The 19,987-nt window shown below is 40.5% G+C and overlaps 1 protein-coding gene across 8 annotated transcripts in view; it reads left to right on the forward strand.

Moving 5' to 3' along the window:
• LOC144786046 (kinesin-like protein KIF19) overlaps window positions 1-19,987 on the forward strand; it is a 1,675,385-nt gene that overhangs the window by 566,577 nt on the left and 1,088,821 nt on the right. For all 8 annotated transcript variants that reach the window (XM_078664980.1, XM_078664979.1, XM_078664981.1 and 5 more), the window contains one exon: window positions 10,692-10,817. In XM_078664980.1, coding sequence (XP_078521106.1) covers window positions 10,692-10,817 — 126 coding nt within the window. The remainder of the gene's footprint in view (window positions 1-10,691; window positions 10,818-19,987) is intronic.

The raw sequence follows: 19,987 nt of genomic DNA on the forward strand, positions 1-19,987 counted from the left end.
AGGCATTCGTGTCCACAGAAAGGCAAACACATTTAATTTCTCTGGCAACAAAGTTAAGAGGAAGAAAGTTTGCTTCTGTGAGATTGGTAAAATCTCCACTGGGTATGATGTCCTCTGCAATTATAATGATACCTTGCTCTTCTCTCAGAATGAGACCAATACAAGAGGAACTAGACATTCAATGGCTTCAGGTGACCGGATCGTTCGACAACCTGGTACAAATAACTCCAGTCATGTAATCAGCTCTGCTTTGGTGGCAGCACTCCAGCAATCTCTCAATAGGGCTAACTTTCCTTTCTCTGACACTGAATTTCGTCCTCACTATAGACGCTTCTCTTGAAGGATGGAGGGGCTCACCTTCAAGATCTCAGTATAAGGGGAAAGTGATCCAAAGTGCTTTAAAAAATGCACATCTTTTTCCTGGAATTTCGAGCCATATTTCTGGCCCTGTAGGCTTTCCTCCCAAGGATTCAGGGATCCTCGGTTCTGATAAGGACAGACAACCTCAACCTCAACCTCTTCGTTTGGAAACTCGCTACAATCATTTCCGCAAAGCCATCAAGACCTGGCTATTCAACCAGTAACTTGCTCCGGCCTCTTCCATGAGATTTCTCCCACCCTCTTGGTTCGGTATCTTCTAGCGCCGGGAAACCCTTTTTGGGTAGCTGTCGCACTCAACAAGCTCAATAAACAAATAAATAAATAAATAAATACCACCTGCATGCGTTACCTAAAAAAACAAGCAGGAACGCGGTCCCACATCCTATCGCCGGAAGCTCAGGAGATATGCAAATGGCTTCTCACTCACTACATATCTAACAAAGTGAACATCTCCCAGGAGTGAAAAACAAACCTCTGTTTTGGAGGTGATTATTTACTAAATGTTAAATTCAGTGTATTTGCTTCACATGTCATTGCTGATTTATGTTCTCTTAATGCATAAATTCTTCTTTTCATATTGTATTGCATTTGTCATACATACATGCACATCTATATCTATTTATGAGGATATCTATTTGCCATTCATATGAAACCCAGCATCCTCAAAATGAAATGGTTTAATTGCTATCTATTCTGATTCAAGCATGTGAATCTATGAAAGATTCAATACTGGATAAGAAAACAAGATACTTACCTGTAACTTCAATTATCCAGTATTGGTATCTTTCATAGATTCACATGCGACCCACCCTCCTCCCTGAAGAGACTTCCCTTATTGCTGATATATTACTCTTGTCACTTGTGCTGAAAAATCTGAGGGACTTGCCTCTCTATGGAGTGTTCTAGAGCCTGATTGGCTGTGTTTCAACTTTGGTTCCTTTTACAAAAGGACTGGGATTGGCTACTACAGTGACTGTGCAGTCCATTATGGCTTATTATATTATGTTTTACTACTGTTATATATATTTTTTTTTATTTTTAACGTGAGACTCCCACCTTGACGGCGGGGATGATTCAAGCATGTGAATCTATGAAAGATACCAATACTGGATAACTGAAGTTACAGGTAAGTAAATCGTTTTCTTATTGGGAAAGAATTTCAAACATGTTTGCCGTTTTAGAAAACAGAATTTTCCAGAAAATTCTTGTTTCTCCAGAATTGAATTTTTTACATATTCACAATCTTGACTCCTTCTCTGTCATCAGGCTGGTAATACCTGGTAATCTTAATAGCATTAAACAGAGTTAAGATGGACCTAGGCCTCAGCAATAGTGTTTGCTTAGTAGCACATCCACCTTATTTGAAATAATCCGGACTTCAGCCAATAAGTTGGTATTTAGACAGAATATCGGGAAAAAAATATTGTGGGACAAAATATTGTGTAGCTCTCTTACCCCCCGTAGAGGCCTCCATAGCTCAGATTTGTACTGCACGTTGTGTGTGAGGGAATCCTCAAGGAGAGTTCTGCTATAACCTCGCAGTGACTTTATTCTGTCTACCCTAGGACTGAACCAGCCTTACCTTCAGTATTAAATTGTTTTTAGGGTACATTTTCTGGATAAACTCTGCTTTCCAGGCCACCTGTTATCATGTCTGATCAAGAGGAAAAATCTCTTTTGAAATCCTGCTGTGGACAGAAAAAGATCGACACTGATGATCCACTTGAGCAATATATTTTTTGCCTTTATCCAGCGAATTAGCCTTCGCATTGTGACATTTGTCACACTTTTCTATCTACAGTTCGCTCAGGGAATTTCTGCTTTCACTTGACATTTTAAAAAGTCTGCTACATTTTCAACCATTATTTTTCTGTCACAAAATTAATTATTTAATTTGAACACATCTACAAAGCCATAGCATGTGGCAGATCCTATGTTGCGTTCTCAACCAAAACAAAGTGGATCCAGGCTTACATATCCTTTATTATGATACTGAGTGAACATTGTTACATGTTATGAAACACTTCACTGAGTTTTGGCATGGACAATTGAGTCTTTATACTTATTTATCACTTTGAAGCCAACTTCCTTAGGTCTACGTTTGAGATTAGAACCTTCTTGATTGAGATAAGTACTACTTTGTATGGAAACCTTTCTTAATAGTCAGTCTGAGCACTGAATTCTAGAATAGATGCCTGAACCATCTAACTTGAGAAAGGATACCAAACATGAGATGCCCAGGGGCAAGCCAACAGTATTTAAGATAGATCTTCTAGCACATTCATAATTGTTTACCAAGTCTCTTGGTAAAGGAAAGGGTCCTGGCTACTCATCTTTGTTTCAGATAAGGACAGTAAAGTCTGGGAGAGCAAGGATAAAAGGTTTTACCAAAATGTTTGCTTTGCTCTTGGCCAATGTGTGATTTTTTTAAATGTACTTTATTTCATAATTACCAAGACAGTGTGTCGTAGTTTTTTCGACAGATTAATGCCCCTTTCAGAATGCCTGCTTAGAGTATTAAAAGAAGCTGTACATTGGGATGTTTGTTGAGTTTCTCCCTCTGTAGGTGGAAGAATAATTCCTGTTCAATCATTCAGAGGGCACAAAGCCAACCTTGCAACAACTTTACATGAATAAAGATCTGGTTCACACATGGCCAATGGTCACCAGTAGCTCAGTTTGTATGTGCAGAAGCGGTTCATTTTGGATTTCTTCTCTTCACCAGATATCTGGGGAAAATTAAACAAATTTACAGTTTGATAGCAAGACTTTGTTCTTACTATCAATGGATGGGGCATCAGTAAAATGGAAAAGACATGGGGTAACAGCCAAGTGTTGGTGTGCAAGAATTTTCACACTTCAAAAGCAAAGCTTCGTTCATCCCACTCAAGCTTTCAAGTTTTAAGACCAAGTAGTAAGGAAAAGCTGCAAAATTCCAGCCAATGGATTTTGACCTAGCCTAAACTCACCCTTTTCTCTTCTGACCTAACCTCAGAATGTTCTAAGATGTCATGGCAACATTTCCCAAAGATGCAAGACGTTCAGTTAAATATCTTGATACATGCATCCTGAAAGCTGGGAAGCTGCCAGCCTTTAACCATCAAGTACACAAATAGCGCAGGACAGATGGGCCCTGAGAATTCATTTAGTCCTACAGTTATGTCCTCTAATATTTCAAAGTGCATCACAAGAGCTTTTGGAAGAAATCCCACATATTCTTTTAGGAGAAAGCAAATTAAATTGGGAGTTTGAAAAGGGGTTGGGATTTGCACTTCATGTACTTCATTATTCCTAAGGGATTTGGGAGCAGTACGTTGATATTAGATCTTTTAAAAAATCAGTTTCATCTTGTGAGGCCTTTCCACTTCAACACACAGATCTTGGAAGCCTTCACACTGAGTATGTGATGACTTCTAAATATTTTTAGAAAACCTACTATCATTTACCATTCAGAGAGGAGTATTGTACATGCCTGAGGTTTGCAAACTGAAACCAACACTATCAGTACAGATGGATATCCTCTGCTCCCACAATGTTGATGGAGATTCACTCTGTAGTGCTTACCTATTGTTATCTACATGTTGTTTATTTGTACCCTTATTTAGATGAAGGAGAACATTTGATTTGTTTGCAACATCTTTTTCAATCTAGGATTTTTGATAAACCATGTGAAGGCTGAGCTGTTCCCATCTATGGAGTTTAAGTTCATAGAAGCAATGATAGACTCCTCTGCAGAGAATACCTTTCCCAAAACAATCATTGAAACGGTTTTCCAACCATAACGTGACTTTGGTATAGTAGTGTAAGAGGTTTTGTGTTCTTATTGTCTTCTGCATGCATCTGTTTCCCTCAGCGTGGCTTCTTATTTGTATTATGCTAAACCAATTGGTAAAGAATTGGACTGTCTGTTGGCTCACAGGGCAAATTGCAATTTTGATCCAAGCAATGGAGTTCCTTCATTGGAGGACTCTAGAGTTCAAATATCTGAAGGGGTCACCCATTTAGGCTCTGATTGTGGGAACCACTGAGACAACAGACTCATCTCCACATAGTTAATGGGCTCACTGAAGGTACAACAAGACTTATAGTCTCTGGATGCTCCAACACAGAACTACATATCTATTACCTAGAAATCAAGGCTATTTTCCACTGCCTGAAATCCTTTAACCAACGGGAACATTGGTTGGGATCTCAAAACCAAAGCTGAACAGAGCGACGGACTAGTTGGATAGCACCTCACTTAGGGCCAGATGTAGGTAATCACATATTACCGATTCCTAAATACCAAATTTTACTGATTCGGTATTTAGGAATCGGTAAATGTGATATAGGTAATGATTCGGTAAATGTTACCGAATCTGTAATATTTGGTATTTACCAATTCGGTATTTACCGAATCAGTATTTCACATTCATTCCTATGGGCCTGGAGGCCCATAGGAATGAATGAGAATTACCGATTCGGTAAATACCGAATTGGGAATAGGGGGAAGACTTACAAGGGTGGTAGGGTGTCACATTGACACCCTGTTGCACCCCTGAATAGTGCATGGGTGCACCTGTGGCACACATACATGCCCTAAGGGCATGTATGTCTGCCACATGGCACTTTTAAAAAAGCCCAAAATTGCTTTTTTAAAGGTTTTCGATATTTATCACCAACTTGTAGTTGGTGGTAAATAATGAATCCTTAAATGAAAAATGCACTCACTTGAGTGCTCCCTACATTAAGGATTCGGTAATTTACCAAATCGGTATTTAAAATATCGTTCGGTAAATTACCGAATCCTTAAACCTGCCTCCTACATCTCAAACACTAAATACTGGTTGGTAACGGCCGAAATTTGGTAATTTAGGCCGTTACCGACCGGTATTGGGCTACCTACATCTGACCCTTAATTACTGCAATTTAGTCTTTGAGAAATGTGTACAAATCATCCAGCACTTGTCGCCCTTTAGTGCCACTGAATACAGATTTCGATTTATGATGAAAGTAAGGAGGTACACCAAGGAAGTAGATTCAGTCCATAGAAATTCTTCAAGAAAGTTCTTTATTCAAAAGTTCATGCTCATTCACACAAAACTCAGCCAACGCGTATCGTTCCCAAAATAAAATCGGGGGAACTTTGTCAGGGCTGTAACAAACAACATAAAAGACATAAAATGACTGACGAACATAACTGATGACATGGAAAACTTCAAAGTTGTCACTACCATCAAATATTGACATGTGAATTAAATCACTTCACTAAATTACATTTAAAAGGCACATAGGACATAACACAATGACATAACTAATAACTGAACCAAAATGTTTTTTAGTTTTGTAAAAAACAAGGATAAATACACAATGTGAGTCACAAAATAACAACTATATGAAGACAGACATAATGGAGACATATGTGCAAAAACAACTACATGAAAACAGGCTGAACAAAGACATATTTGCAAGATTCTTTAGCAAAAAACACAATTTTCAAGTGTTATCCTTTCGTATTACTAATAAATGGTTAATTTAAGTGAGTATGTTGTATCAAAAATAGGCGCGTTTATCTCATCCATTAGAGACATTGATTAAAATCCACTTTTCACCCTAAAATGTGGTTACAGTGATAACTTGAAAGTTTTGTAGAGATCTAATTACTCATGTGATGAATATGTAAACCAATTTGAAATAGCGTAAAGAGAAATTCAGAGAGAATAATATACATACATTTGGAGAAAGAGACTGATGCTGCAGGGAAGCTTAACTAATAGAGTTTAGTCCTGAGAGGCTGAGAACAACTAAGTTAGATAATATTATGAACTCTCACCTCTATAATGTAAAGTTCTAGTGCACCTTAAGGATACATCTTAAAACTGTTGTTGCCTTATGATAGAGGTAAATTTCAGGTTTTACAGTTTGGCACCGGATATGAAAATAATAAAAAAAACTTGTGATTAGAGTAAGGATATGGTTTATATTAAAACAATCATGTACTTCATATACCCAAGGACGTAAACCTCATCCGTCTTCAGAGTGAATTAACGTTAAAGATAGGCCAAACAGAGGTTTGCAATTTTAATGGGATACCATGACTCATACTTCTTTTAGCCACATCTGTGTCATGTGTAACCAATCCCTATGTAATAACTACCCCAATGTACCATAGAACCGAGTTTTCACATGCCTAATAAACAACAATTATCTAGGGACATTACTCCTTCCTGATTAGATTTGCCATGCCGCGTGAAGCGACTTCTCCCCTTCATGTACCGAATATTGTTAACTTGGATTAAAACCTACAAATTGCTTTGCTTGATGTGGTCTCCAACTACGTTGCCCTAAGACACACCAAATCCTCTGAGTTTAGATCTCCAACATAGTTTGGCCGCATTACGAGTTATCTAGTATGTTGCTATACCAACCGAATTCAAGCATACCTTTTAAAAAATTCATCTATATTTAATGCTTGCCATAATAACATTCACCTTCACCCACCAATTAGAGGGAGTTTTGACTGTATACAGGTAATGCTTGTTATGATAACCTTCACCTTCACCCGCCTATGAGAGGGAGTTTTGACCGTATCCGATTGCTCAAATTTTCTAGCATCATAAGCATTTATAAGCATGCCTTGTATACATTGTCAACAGGTAATGCAGGCCCCAGTAGCCCCGCTCTAGATATAGCCCTTATTTTGCCCAAATGCGATAGTTAAAACTCCTAGCAAATAATCAGATTGCCAATATCTATTCAAAACAAACCCAAAATTGAATCTCAATTCACCCAAATGAAGTTAGCAAATTCGGTCATACCTTGCTAAGTGTCTGAATTCTACCTCCATGGTGCCATATAGTTTTGAAAAGCACTTTGTGGACACGTTTAAACACTCCTAAATAACCACAGGCGATAATCTGTGACCTCCTAAGTCACCTGATGCACCGTTGGTTACACCTCATATCGTATTGCCAGCTAACGATAATAAGTTCGGCCATCTTTGAATGGCGCCAGTGTCACTCCAAACCTAGAAGCTGCGGCTCAAAATTAATACATAAATGTGATGCGCATGATCCTTCTTTGAAAAGCGATCTGTTTCAAAAACGTACAGTCATATTTCAGTGGAGCTTGTTTTAATGACCAACTGCGGCACATAATTTATACATCAGTGTAATGTGGCATGATCCTGCTTTGAAAAGGCGATCTGTTTACAAAAAATCTCCTTATAACCCAAACGTACGGCCATAATGGAATGGGGCTTGTTTGGACAACCAGCTTGAATTAATAACTTCGGCCATCTATAATTGAAACGTGTGAGCCAATGCCCACGGGCAAACCGCACTGTCTGGCCATCTCGTAATAGAACAGATTTAACTAAAACCGAACGCGTCTAAGGGCTTCTGCCAACCTTAAACAAAGCATATGGACCATTGCTGGCTACCATGACATAATGGTTCTCCAGTTTATTGTGGGTCCCACCAATTTATACAGGATAGATGGATTCTACGTAAATGTTTAAAAACACGGTAGCCCAATTGGATGAAAGAATGTATCGAATCCGGTGTCCGGCCATCTTGGAGTGTGGCAACTATAGCCAACCTGGGCTAACTGTCTCAGCCATCCGTTATCAAGGCTGCAGAAGCCTGATTTTGATATTAGTCAGATATGCCTATTTATGCATTTGAAGTTACGGGCGTGGGGTAAACTGGGAAAAAAAACATGTGCTTAAGATGACAATGTTTTTTTTGGACATCTATCAATGTGCAGAGGCACTAATACTAAGCCAAACTAACCTTATAATGAGGATCATTAAGGTATTTCCAATTTGCAGAATACTTGACACATCCAATTTGATCTTATCCCTTAATTATTAAGACCTAAGTACCTGACTTTATGTTGTATCATATAACTCAATTCATTACAGGGCTCATCTCCTTAAAGCTGTAGTTTTAAACTCAATTCATTGTAAGACACATCTGTCTACTAATTGTGGCTGTCTCAGCCGCACTGGTACAAACTTATATACTCCACCAGTGGTGTCCAAAGGTAAAATAGAAGAGAGAAGATGTGATGAAACCTTAAAGATGATAAGATAACTGGGGAGGTACATAACGTTACACATATTGTTAGCTCTTTTTATTCATATAATACTCATTATAATCTTATATAAGTGATAACTCACTATACATTTCAATCCTGTTAGTGATTATTTTAGAATAACTCATTTAATAAACAATGGATTTAACAATTTCCACACAAACAGCAATTAATTCAACCAATGGATAACCACTAAGCCATTCTGTATGCTTTTTTTTGTAATTGACAGCATACTTTATCAGAAACATTGTTGTTAATTTAAGAAGTAGTGAAACTCATTGTCAGTGTTATGACCACAGGCGATCACCTGCAATCTGCATATCCATTTAGTTTCCTTCTGTCTGAGAGAGAGCTCCCTATCGCCTCTCTCTTATCTACCCTTACATGTTCAATCCCATGGAACCATGGCCAGGGCACGGCAGACGGAGCTAGAACAAATTGTTCCTGAGGCTCATACAGTGAGACAAGCCACCCGTCCCTTCCTTGAAGGAGACAATTTCCCCCATTGTTAAGTTGTAAACAATGAAACACTGCAACACAAAAAGGGTCAAAATATGTTCACTTAAGAAGAAGGAAAGTGAACCACTTGCCCTCAACAGGCAATCTCACACTCACATGCTTTGCTTGGTCCTGAAGAAAGCCTATAGACCCTACAGGGGTAAGTAGGGCTGAAACATGTCGACCTCTTGAACCACAACCTCTAGAACCACAGGTGCGTTAGAACAGTAACTTTTCTAACAGCGCACCACCACAAAATTTTAACCTTGCCCCATCTACTACAAATAAACACTGGGTTGTCAGATGTAGGTCATTTTAACTCCACTGCATTTCACATCACACTTTCCCTTATCACTACTGTCAATACCAGCGGTTTTTCCTCCAGGTGGAGGAAAGCATAACAAAAACCCAATGATGATGCTATTGACATAACCATACTCTTACGGAGAACCAAGATATACCACACCCACGGTTAATTCGTGAATGTGTTTTTTTAGACGGACAAGAACCCTGACCCTGGTAATACACAGGACAAGTGACTCATTCCCCATTGATTATACGTTACACGGCCGGAAGCCAAATGAATTACAACTACTTCTCTCTCCCTCTCTGATGATTATAAGACATCCTCTTTCAAAAGGCACTTCAGTCTATGACCTCCTATGACATAGACAGAAGTGTCTGAAAAAAGCTTTTTGGGAGGTGATGGCTTCTGCTGGCAGGACTAACAAGCGTAAAGCTCTTTTAGCCGAAGAGCTAGAATTGTTTCTCAAAAGAAAAAAAACCTGTACTTCCGATGGTCCCTTATTTCATTGCAAAGTTTCTGGATAAATGCCTGAATTCCTGCATTATCTGGGAAGTACATAACCCTTCAGAGTCCACAAGAATATTGTTGAAGCATGCATTCATCTCACAACAGTCAACAATGTGGTTCAAGACATTATGGCCATGAAGATCGCATTTGTAAATCCGATGACAATATGGGAGTTCATCTTCTTCAGACTCTGTTCATGCCACAAGAGCAAAGGCAGCAAAGCTGACCATCCAAAGACATGCTCCTGTCACAGACGTTTGTGGGTAAGCAACGCTGGCCACTCCACATTCTTTCTGCCAGCATTACTCTGGAAGCATCTTCCAGACATAATATGTATATAAGCCAGGAAGCAATGTTCAGTCAGTTTACTTTGAGCCAGTTCAGGCTTATGATATCTTTTCCATAGTTTGAGGTTTAGAAATGAGATTCCCAACCAGTTGAGAAGGAGTTTGAGTGGTGAGTAAAGAAAAGTCATCTTGAAGGTGATTTCGGTAGTCTTTATTCCTTACTCTTGAGAGCATCCATACAGCCATCCCCTCAATTAGGTTTGGCTGTGATAGTATCTTCCATATGATTAAAAAAACATGTATAAATTGGACGTGACTGTTGGTTATTTATGTGTGAATTTCATGAGTAGAGGAACCCTCACGTAACAAGGGCTCCAGATTCTTTTATACTTCCATAAATCATTTTAGAAAACCATTTTGTCCTGCCTGGCTGTTATTCCTAACCACTTGTGATAGAAGGAGCACTAGAAGTTCTGGAATCAATATCATGATGTCTTTTCCTGTCATTCACTACTCTTCAAAGTATTGCTTGTTAAGTGCCATTAGTAGTTCTAGGGTTCTCCCATGCATTGCATCGGCAGACACAGGCATTAGAGCTTAATCATTCTAACTACAGTGTTTTATTCAAAATTCAGATCTATAATGAGCTGATTCGTGACCTTTTGAACCCTTCATCTGGATATCTGGAGCTGAGAGAGGACTCTAGGGGAAACATACAAATTGCAGGCATTACAGAAGTCTCAACCAATAATGCCCAGAAGGTAAGACAGTGATTGTCCATAGTGTTCATGGTCTCTTGGTGTTTGGTTTACAACGAAGTCAAATTCTGAAACAGCTCAAATTCTAGTGAAAGTTGTAAAACTGAAAAAAAGAAAGGCATCTCATGTTCCTAGGGTAGAAAAAAAGAAACATGTACATTCAGTCTATTTATTGACAATTTCAGGGAAAAATTATTGGGCTACAAGCATTTTCATAGTGTGGTAATAATAATATTAAGACAAATTGCTGTGAATGTTATTAATGATAACAATGACGAATAGGGTCAAATAGCAGAAACTCTTGCCACAATCTTAATGTTTACTTATGGTGCTAAAAAGATGCAATTGAGATTTCGTACTAATGCTTCAAATGTGCTGATACAGCCGTTACCTATGACCTCTAAACCACAATGACCCCCAATCCCATCGTCCTAAAAATTCAAAACACAAAGAAACAAACACCAGGGAAACATGGATGATGATGCAGACATTCTACTTCTACGCAGACCAATATCATTGTACCTCCCACCTGTTGCAGCTGCTACAATTGGGAAGGAGGCAAAAGAGGAAAAGGGCCACAGAGTGATACAACCAAAGTTGAGCCTAATTCCCTTGCTGTCAAGGTCTCACACTCAACCTCCAGTTCAATGTTGGCTGATCTATTACATGTTGTGCTGCAGACAATCTTTGTGCTCACTCTGAATGCACAGGTGCTTTTTCATATGCTGTTTTCTGTGGCTGACACAGTCTCTTTTGCATTTCTGCTGTATTCACTGGTGTGGTGCTAATGATAATTTCCCCACTGTTTACCTGTAGTCACAGTTATTAAGGTTGGTGTTGGTACTGTTAGTGAGAGGCACTCAATTTTACATGCGGCTCAAACACTGTTCAGATGCCGGGCCAAACTGTATTCGCACCACACTATCAGATCCAAACGATTGACTCACTTTAATGCTGACATTCTTACTCAGCTTAGAGTCTTTCCTGGATGGTTTGAATGAGAAGTTGTAGGACCGGGAGACTGTGCTGGCATTCCTCTCCACACTCCCCAGCTTCCAGTAGCTGTCAGTACTTTATATATTGCTTGTCTAGCTAATGATACCAAAGTGCATTCACACGCCTATCCTTTCTGTCTCTTCTGCCACCACTGGTTGCACTTCCGAAGTCTGCTATGCAGCCACTCACATGTGCTGTAGCATTGTCACCACAGGTAGACAATTCTTCATTTGGGATTCCATTCTGATGCCTCCTTCATGTTTTGCATGGGGTATGGGAACAGGTATGTATGCCATGGCCAGCACTAGTGATCTACGTTTGTACGATCAGCACCACACCCAGCTGAGCACGGGACTTGTGGTGAATCCAGTTAACCCCCTTATAGTGTCCCGAATACAATCCATCCCGATCAACACTCATAGAGGCACCAGAATAAATTCCAGAGGCATTGTTGAAAATAACCTCACCAGAATCCCCATCACAGCCGAACCCACCTCAATAATCTTGCAGCCACGGCTAAGCTGTATCCTCCTAAACTGCAGGTCCGCCTCTAGACATGCAGCAGATATAGCTAACCTAATTATCACAAACAAACCTGACATTATCATCCTAACAGAAACCTGGTTAAAGGAAACCTCTACTCCCATCATGGACATTCTGCTACCCCCTATGACATCACCAGACTAGACAGAACAGACAGGCTAGGCGGTGGGATAGCATGCATACACCAGATCTGCTTAACTGTGACCAACTCCAAGGCCCCGGTTTTATCATCGTGGGAATACCTATGCTTAAACATCGCCAACAACAACAAACAAATATGCTCTGTACACGCATTCTACCATCCTCCGGGAGATAACCTCACCTTCATAGACACCTCATGGACATTCTAGCATCAAATGACAACCAGCAAATTTTCTTAGGGGACTTCAACCTTCACTGGAACGACCACAGCGACCTGGGGGATAAACAGCCTCAAAGCCTTCCTCACGGACCTCAATCTCAATCAAATATGCAACAGCCCAACACACGACAAAGGTGCAACTCTTGACCTAATAATCTCCAAAATGGGCTCCACTCAGCTCGACTCGATACTCCATTGCGACTGGTCCGACCATCATGTCATTTCATTCCAAGTCCTGGAAACCATTAGACGACTCCCTACTCAACCCCTGAGAACTAAGATCTGGAAGAGAAACCTGAAAAACATCGGATCTGATCTTGTAGCCTTAGCTAACTCAAACCCTCTTAGTCCCCTGGAAGACATAACTGATGTACAGGGGCTGACAAATCACTATGTTCACGCCATAAACAACCTCCTAGACAAAATTGCCCCATTGCAACTGAAAAGATCCTCCTCAAAAGATTCTAAACCATGGTACGATGGGAGGCTAAATGATGACAGACGCTCTCTTAGAGTAATTGAACGTCGCTGGAGAGCTACACACTCTACTGCCCTCCTCATACTGCTAAGAAAATCTAGAAACACATACTTGAGAAAAATCAGAAAATCCAAAAACCGATTTCTTCCAGTCTCAACTAGACCTAGCCAAGAACCGCCCCAAAAAACTATTCGATCTGATCAAAGCCCAAACCAAATGCCTACCCAATGTCCACATCGACAACCCTTTTTTTATTCCGAACTGTGATGAATTTGCCTCCTACTTTGCCGCTAAGACAGAATCCATTAAATCAGACTTACTCATGGACCTAATATCCATAGCAGACTTAAAAGACAGCTCATCTTTGCCCCTAGCTGTATCCCCAGCTAATGACCTTCCATTATTTAAACTAAAAAACTATGCATCCTGGTCCCACTTCAACACTTACAGTAAAGATACCGTACTAAAGACGCTTAATGCGCTGAAACCATCCAATCACTTCTCGGACCCGCTCTCCGCGAACTACATTAAAGACTTCATTCCTCTCTTACTACTCCTCTGGACCAAGATCATTACCACATCCCTTCTTCAAGGATCCATTCCAGACATCCTGAAAATGAGACAGGTCTCGCCTATCCTAAAGAAAACCACAGCGGACCCCTCCGACCCTAATACCTATCGCCCGATCTCTAACATCCCTATGTTAGCCAAACTCCTGGAAAAATGCGTCAACATACAACTGAACAATCACATCGATCGATTCAACCTGCTGAACCAATTCAAATCTAGCTTCAGAGCTGATCACAGCACAGAATCAGCCATGACACATGTATTAGACGACGCTCTAAAAATCTTAGACCAAAATGAAACCTGTCTTCTAATCCTACTCGACCTGTCATCTGCTTTTGACTCCGTCAAACACGAAAACTTGCTGGATCTCATGAAACAAAGAATGGGCTTGTCTGGAAATGTTTTCAACTGGGTCACCTCTTTCCTCCAAAATAGATCCCAAAGATTCAAGGTCAACCAATCCCTGTCCCTCCCCTCACCTGTCACACTGGGAGTTCCACAAGGCTCTACCCTCTCTCCAACTCTATTCAACCTCTTCATGGAACCTCTTACTGATCTTCTCAGCCTCTCCAAGATTCACTTCCACATGTATGCGGACGACACCCAAATATACATCAAGATCCACTCCCTGGAGGACATCAAATCCCTCAACACCACACTTCAAAAAACCCAAACTTGGCTGGCCGAAAACCATCTGAAACTTAACTGCCTCAAAACTGAATTCCTTTTAATCGCCCCGCCTAACAAAACTCACTCCATCCTGGACTGGATGAAGCACCTAACAGCTCTCAATGGTCAACCACTCATAGTCGACTCAGCAAAATCTCTTGGGGTAACGCTGGACAATCAACTCAAGATGCAGAAACACATCAGCGCCTCTACAAAAGGAGCCAATTTCCACCTAAAGACCCTGCGAAAACTGAAACCTTATCTGCCCGCCCTCAAATTCAAACAAGCTGTGCAAGCTCTAGTTATCCCACGCTTGGAATATGGAGCAGTAACCTTATGCGGCCTCCCAAGATCTTCGACAGCCCCGTTAAGAGTCACGATCAACTCAGCGGCGAAACTCATCACTGGCTCTAAGAGAAACACCCATATATCCCCAGACTTGAGAGCCCTTAACTGGCTTCCGTTTGAAGTCAGAATTCATTTAAAAATCGCATGTATGATGCACAAGGCCCTCCACCACAAAGCCCCACAATACCTAGCTCAGAAACTGGTGCTCTCAGCGGGCAGCAGATCTTCCAGGAGTGCCAAGACTCTTATTCTACAACCTCAACGATTTGCAAGGAAAAAACTTATAACCATTCCTTTTCTGGTATGGCTCCTAGGATATGGAACGCATTGCCTAGCGAAACACGAATTAACCCTTCCCACGCCTCCTTCAAAAGAGAAGTGAAAGCTATCCTCATGACTAAATTCACGTGAACTGTTTGTTTATTCAATGTATTGTATTACTTGCTGTTTCTTGTGCTCATATTCGTCCTGCTGTTTATATTGTTTGTGCTAGGTTAGCACTGTATTCTCTAGATTTAGTACTATTATAACTTACTCTCATTATTCATGGTAGACTATATCCTTCCTTCTACTTTACTTGTAAAGCACTCTGATACTCGCAAGAGTCTTGTTCGCGCTATATAAAACCTTCAAAATAAAAAAAAATAAAAAAATAAAAAAATACGATGATCTGAACTCACCAACCGTAACTACTTGGTCTTAGCCTAGGCCACTGAGGCTCTGTCGTTCATGACCCTAATGTCACAGCTGACAAATGAGAGCCTCTATACTCTGATGGAGAGTCCTGTAATTCTTCCTATATTCACTCTGCTTTAGTGCTTCCTGTCTGATAACCTAGCTTTTGATCAGCTTAGCTTCTTTTCAGCAAATTAAGCCCTGTGGTGACAGCAAAAAATTCCTCTGCTATGGCTTACTACAGGAGCAAATAGCTAGATTCCTATTATTAGGGCTTTCCAAAGTATACTCACCATTTCACATGCTAAGTGAATGCTCGAATGCTATTTTCTACACATTTAGCAATCAGGTGTTCTGCTGAACACAGTACCTTGTAGCCAATAAAACCTAGTGGATCAGCATGAGCTGTCCTGAGCAATAGCTGATGCCTCTGTTACCCTGTCAGGATCTGACCAGAGTGATGAACACGTCTTTAAATAAATGACTTCATAAAGTCTGAAGCTCCTCTTTTTGAAGACCATCTTTCTAGTTGCCTTAGTTTCTTCTATGTGCATTAGTGAGCTTCATACCCGGTGCATCTGAACCGCACATCATTTTTCATCAGCACGTCCGTCGACTCATCCCACCTTTGTACACAAGTTGTTGACTGTGTTTCAAGTATGATAGTGTGGAGGGAACACTTTACAACATCCTTGTCAGGATGACGTTACATTTGTACATAGATAGAAACGTGACTTTCCATTTCACAAACCAAATCTTCGTGACCTCTGAAGGCTTTGATGATGATTCAGCTGCGTCCAGGAACTCCAATACCATACGGAATAAACCATATATTTTCAGATTAATAACATAATATTAGAACCCACAATATCGTGAAAAAGAATGGTATGTCAAAAATATTGTATACAAAATATTGCTTTCCTATACTTATAATGGTAAGTGCAAAAATATCAAAATCATCATTTTACATTAATATACTTAAAAACATACAAAAATATTGTTTTTTAATATATATATTTAAAAAATAGTGCATCCTAAATATTTTAATATATAACATTAATATACTATAAATTAAATAAATGTAGCTAACATTAAACACTATATAAAATGTATACTTATATAAACACGTACACGTGTGTGTAAACTTATAAAAACATATATATAAATTACCACTATTACTAAAAACATAAATGTGACATTATATCACATATTTTTAAACATGTCTAAGTGTACTGTTATAAAAACAAATATATCTCATAAAAAATATTAACAAATCAGGTACAAAACATAAAACAATTGACCAAATTATAACAATAAAAAAGAATTCAATCCAGGAGAAACAAATGTACTTAAAATATTATAAAAATAATATATATATTATATATGAAAAACCACAAAGATGCCCTGTAGCATTGAGAGAGTACACAGACAGTACTCTGCCCTCCAGCAGTATCACGCAGCCTTCCTCCCAGCTCCGCCTTTCATCATAATTTGCCTACGCGTTTCAGGGCCGGAGCCCCTTCTTCCTGGGCGCAAAACACAACACGTGAAAACCTGCATTGGCATTTCCGGTTTTATTTGCACCAAGACCCATCCTCCCGTGGGCGTATGTTAGATTCAATGTCCCTCGGTGCTTTATGGGGCATGGAGTCCTTAATGCAGGCAATAATTCACTTTGAGTAAGTTCATGCGTGGTTTTGCAATTTTTAAGTTCAATTAAAACCTCTAGTGGGTAGTAGAGCGTGATGGATGGCTCATTAAGCGTTTGGAGTACTGTGCCGATTTCAGCTCTGACTCGTTCAGAGCGCCGACCTCTCTCAGCCAGTGATTGCTGTATTCTCCAGCTGGTGACGGTGCCTCTCTCCGCGGCCAGGCTGCCGCGTGTCGATATGAAAAACACAAAGATGCCCTGTAGCATTGAGAGAGCACACAGACAGTACTCTGCCCTCCAACAGTATCACGCAGCCTTCCTCCCAGCTCCGCCTTTCATCATAATTTGCCTACGCGTTTCAGGGCCGGAGCCCCTTCTTCCTGGGCGCAAAACACCACACGTGAAAACCTGCATTGGCATTTCCGGTTTTATTTGCACCAAGACCCAACCTCCCGTGGGCGTATGTTAGATTCAATGTCCCTCGGTGCTTTATGGGGCATGGAGTCCCTAATGCAGGCAATAATTCACTTTTAGTAAGTTCATGCGTGGTTTTGCAATAAAACCGGAAATGCCAATGCAGGTTTTCACGTGTGGTGTTTTGCGCCCAGGAAGAAGGGGCTCCGGCCCTGAAACGCGTAGGCAAATTATGATGAAAGGCGGAGCTGGGAGGAAGGCTGCGTGATACTGCTGGAGGGCAGAGTACTGTCTGTGTGCTCTCTCAATGCTACAGGGCATCTTTGTGTTTTTCATATCGACACGCGGCAGCCTGGCCGCAGAGAAAGGCACCGTCACCAGCTGGAGAATACAGCAATCACTGGCTGAGAGAGGTCGGCGCTCTGAACGAGTCAGAGCTGAAATCGGCACAGTACTCCAAACGCTTAATGAGCCACCCATCACGCTCTGCTACCCACTAGAGGTTTTAATTGAACTTGAAAATTGCAAAACCACGCATGAACTTACTCAAAGTGAATTATTGCCTGCATTAAGGACTCAATGCCCCATAAAGCACCGAGGGACATTGAATCTAACATACGCCCACGTGAGGTTGGGTCTTGGTGCAAATAAAACCGGAAATGCCAATGCGGGTTTTCACGTGTGGTGTTTTGCGCCCAGGAAGAAGGGGCTCCGGCCCTGAAACGCGTAGGCAAATTATGATGAAAGGCGGAGCTGGGAGGAAGGCTGTGTGATACTGCTGGAGCGCAGAGTACTGTCTGTGTGCTCTCTCAATGCTACAGGGCATCTTTGTGTTTTTCATATCGACACGCGGCAGCCTGGCCGCGGAGAGAGGCACCGTCACCAGCTGGAGAATACAGCAATCACTGGCTGAGAGAGGTCGGTGCTCTGAACGAGTCAGAGCTGAAATCGGCACAGTACTCCAAACGCTTAATGAGCCATCCATCACGCTCTGCTACCCACTAGAGGTTTTAATTGAACTTGAAAATTGCAAAACCACGCATGAACTTACTCAAAGTGAATTATTGCCTGCATTAAGGACTCCATGCCCCATAAAGCACTGAGGGACATTGAATCTAACATACGCCCACGGGAGGTTGGGTCTTGGTGCAAATAAAACCGGAAATGCCAATGCAGGTTTTCACGTGTGGTGTTTTGCGCCCAGGAAGAAGGGGCTCCGGCCCTGAAACGCGTAGGCAAATTATGATGAAAGGCGGAGCTGGGAGGAAGGCTGTGTGATACTGCTGGAGGGCAGAGTACTGTCTGTGTGCTCTCTCAATGCTACAGGGCATCTTTGTGTTTTTCATATATATATATATATATATATATATATATATATATATATATATATATATATATATATATATATAACAAACTCCTGGTTCACCGAGTCCGTAATGTAGAAAAGACCAGAACCGGGGCCCAAATGATGTTCAGTGCATTATTTATTAGGCACACGGAACAACAAACCCTACGCGTTTCGAAGCCTAAACTTCTTGCTCACGGGTACATTTGTTTTGGCGGCCATTCTATTTAAAGTGATTAGTTCAAACAGACTTCCGTACACGTGATCACAAAGACATAGACGAGTTAATACATTTGCAAAACAAGTCCGTTTTTTGGCATAACAAATTGACAATTGAAGATGTAAAACATTTTAGCAGACACTTGGATCAACAATGGAACGATCTGAAATATACTGATCGAAAATTGTCCAAAACATTTTATACCGCCCAAGTGGGCAAATCTCATGTTACTGATACATTGCCTAATCAGTATTTATGTTTGACGATGTGTAGCCCAAGTGGGCACAAGCGATCCCGCTGCTGAATGCATCTTCAACATGATCTGTAAATTAAAGGGACAAATATGCAAAATATTTACTATTAAAAGTCCATAGATCACAATGATATTAAAAACTTTAAAAACTAACAGAATGGAAATTAATCAGAAAGCAGACAGTTTATAAGTACACTAAGTTTGTAAATGGACTGCTAGCTCTTCCCCCACATTATGTCCTGCGGGGTGTGTGGTATTGTAACGAATGATGTAACTGGATTCCAATTTACGCAATTCCAACAACCTGTTCCCACCCCTTTCTTTGTTCTCCACACAGTCAATCACGAAAAATTTCAGTAAGTTGGGGTTCTGGTTATGTTCTGCAGCAAAATGTCTCGCCACTGGATATTGTGGATTCACATTCTTTATGGCTCTCAAATGCTCGAGTACTCTTAACATGGCTTTTTTGGTGGTCATGCCTATGTAGAATTTATCACACGGGCATTGCAGTGCATACACCGCGTACTCAGTGTTACAACCCAAAAGCTTAGTAATTTTATGTTCAGCTTGATTTTTGCAAATCTTTAGACTCTTGCATCTTTGGCTATTTTTACATGCCTTGCACTTAGTGCAAGGAAAAAATCCAACGA

Source organism: Lissotriton helveticus, chromosome 10 (genome assembly GCF_964261635.1).
Source record: "Lissotriton helveticus chromosome 10, aLisHel1.1, whole genome shotgun sequence".
Lineage (NCBI taxonomy): Eukaryota > Metazoa > Chordata > Amphibia > Caudata > Salamandridae > Lissotriton > Lissotriton helveticus.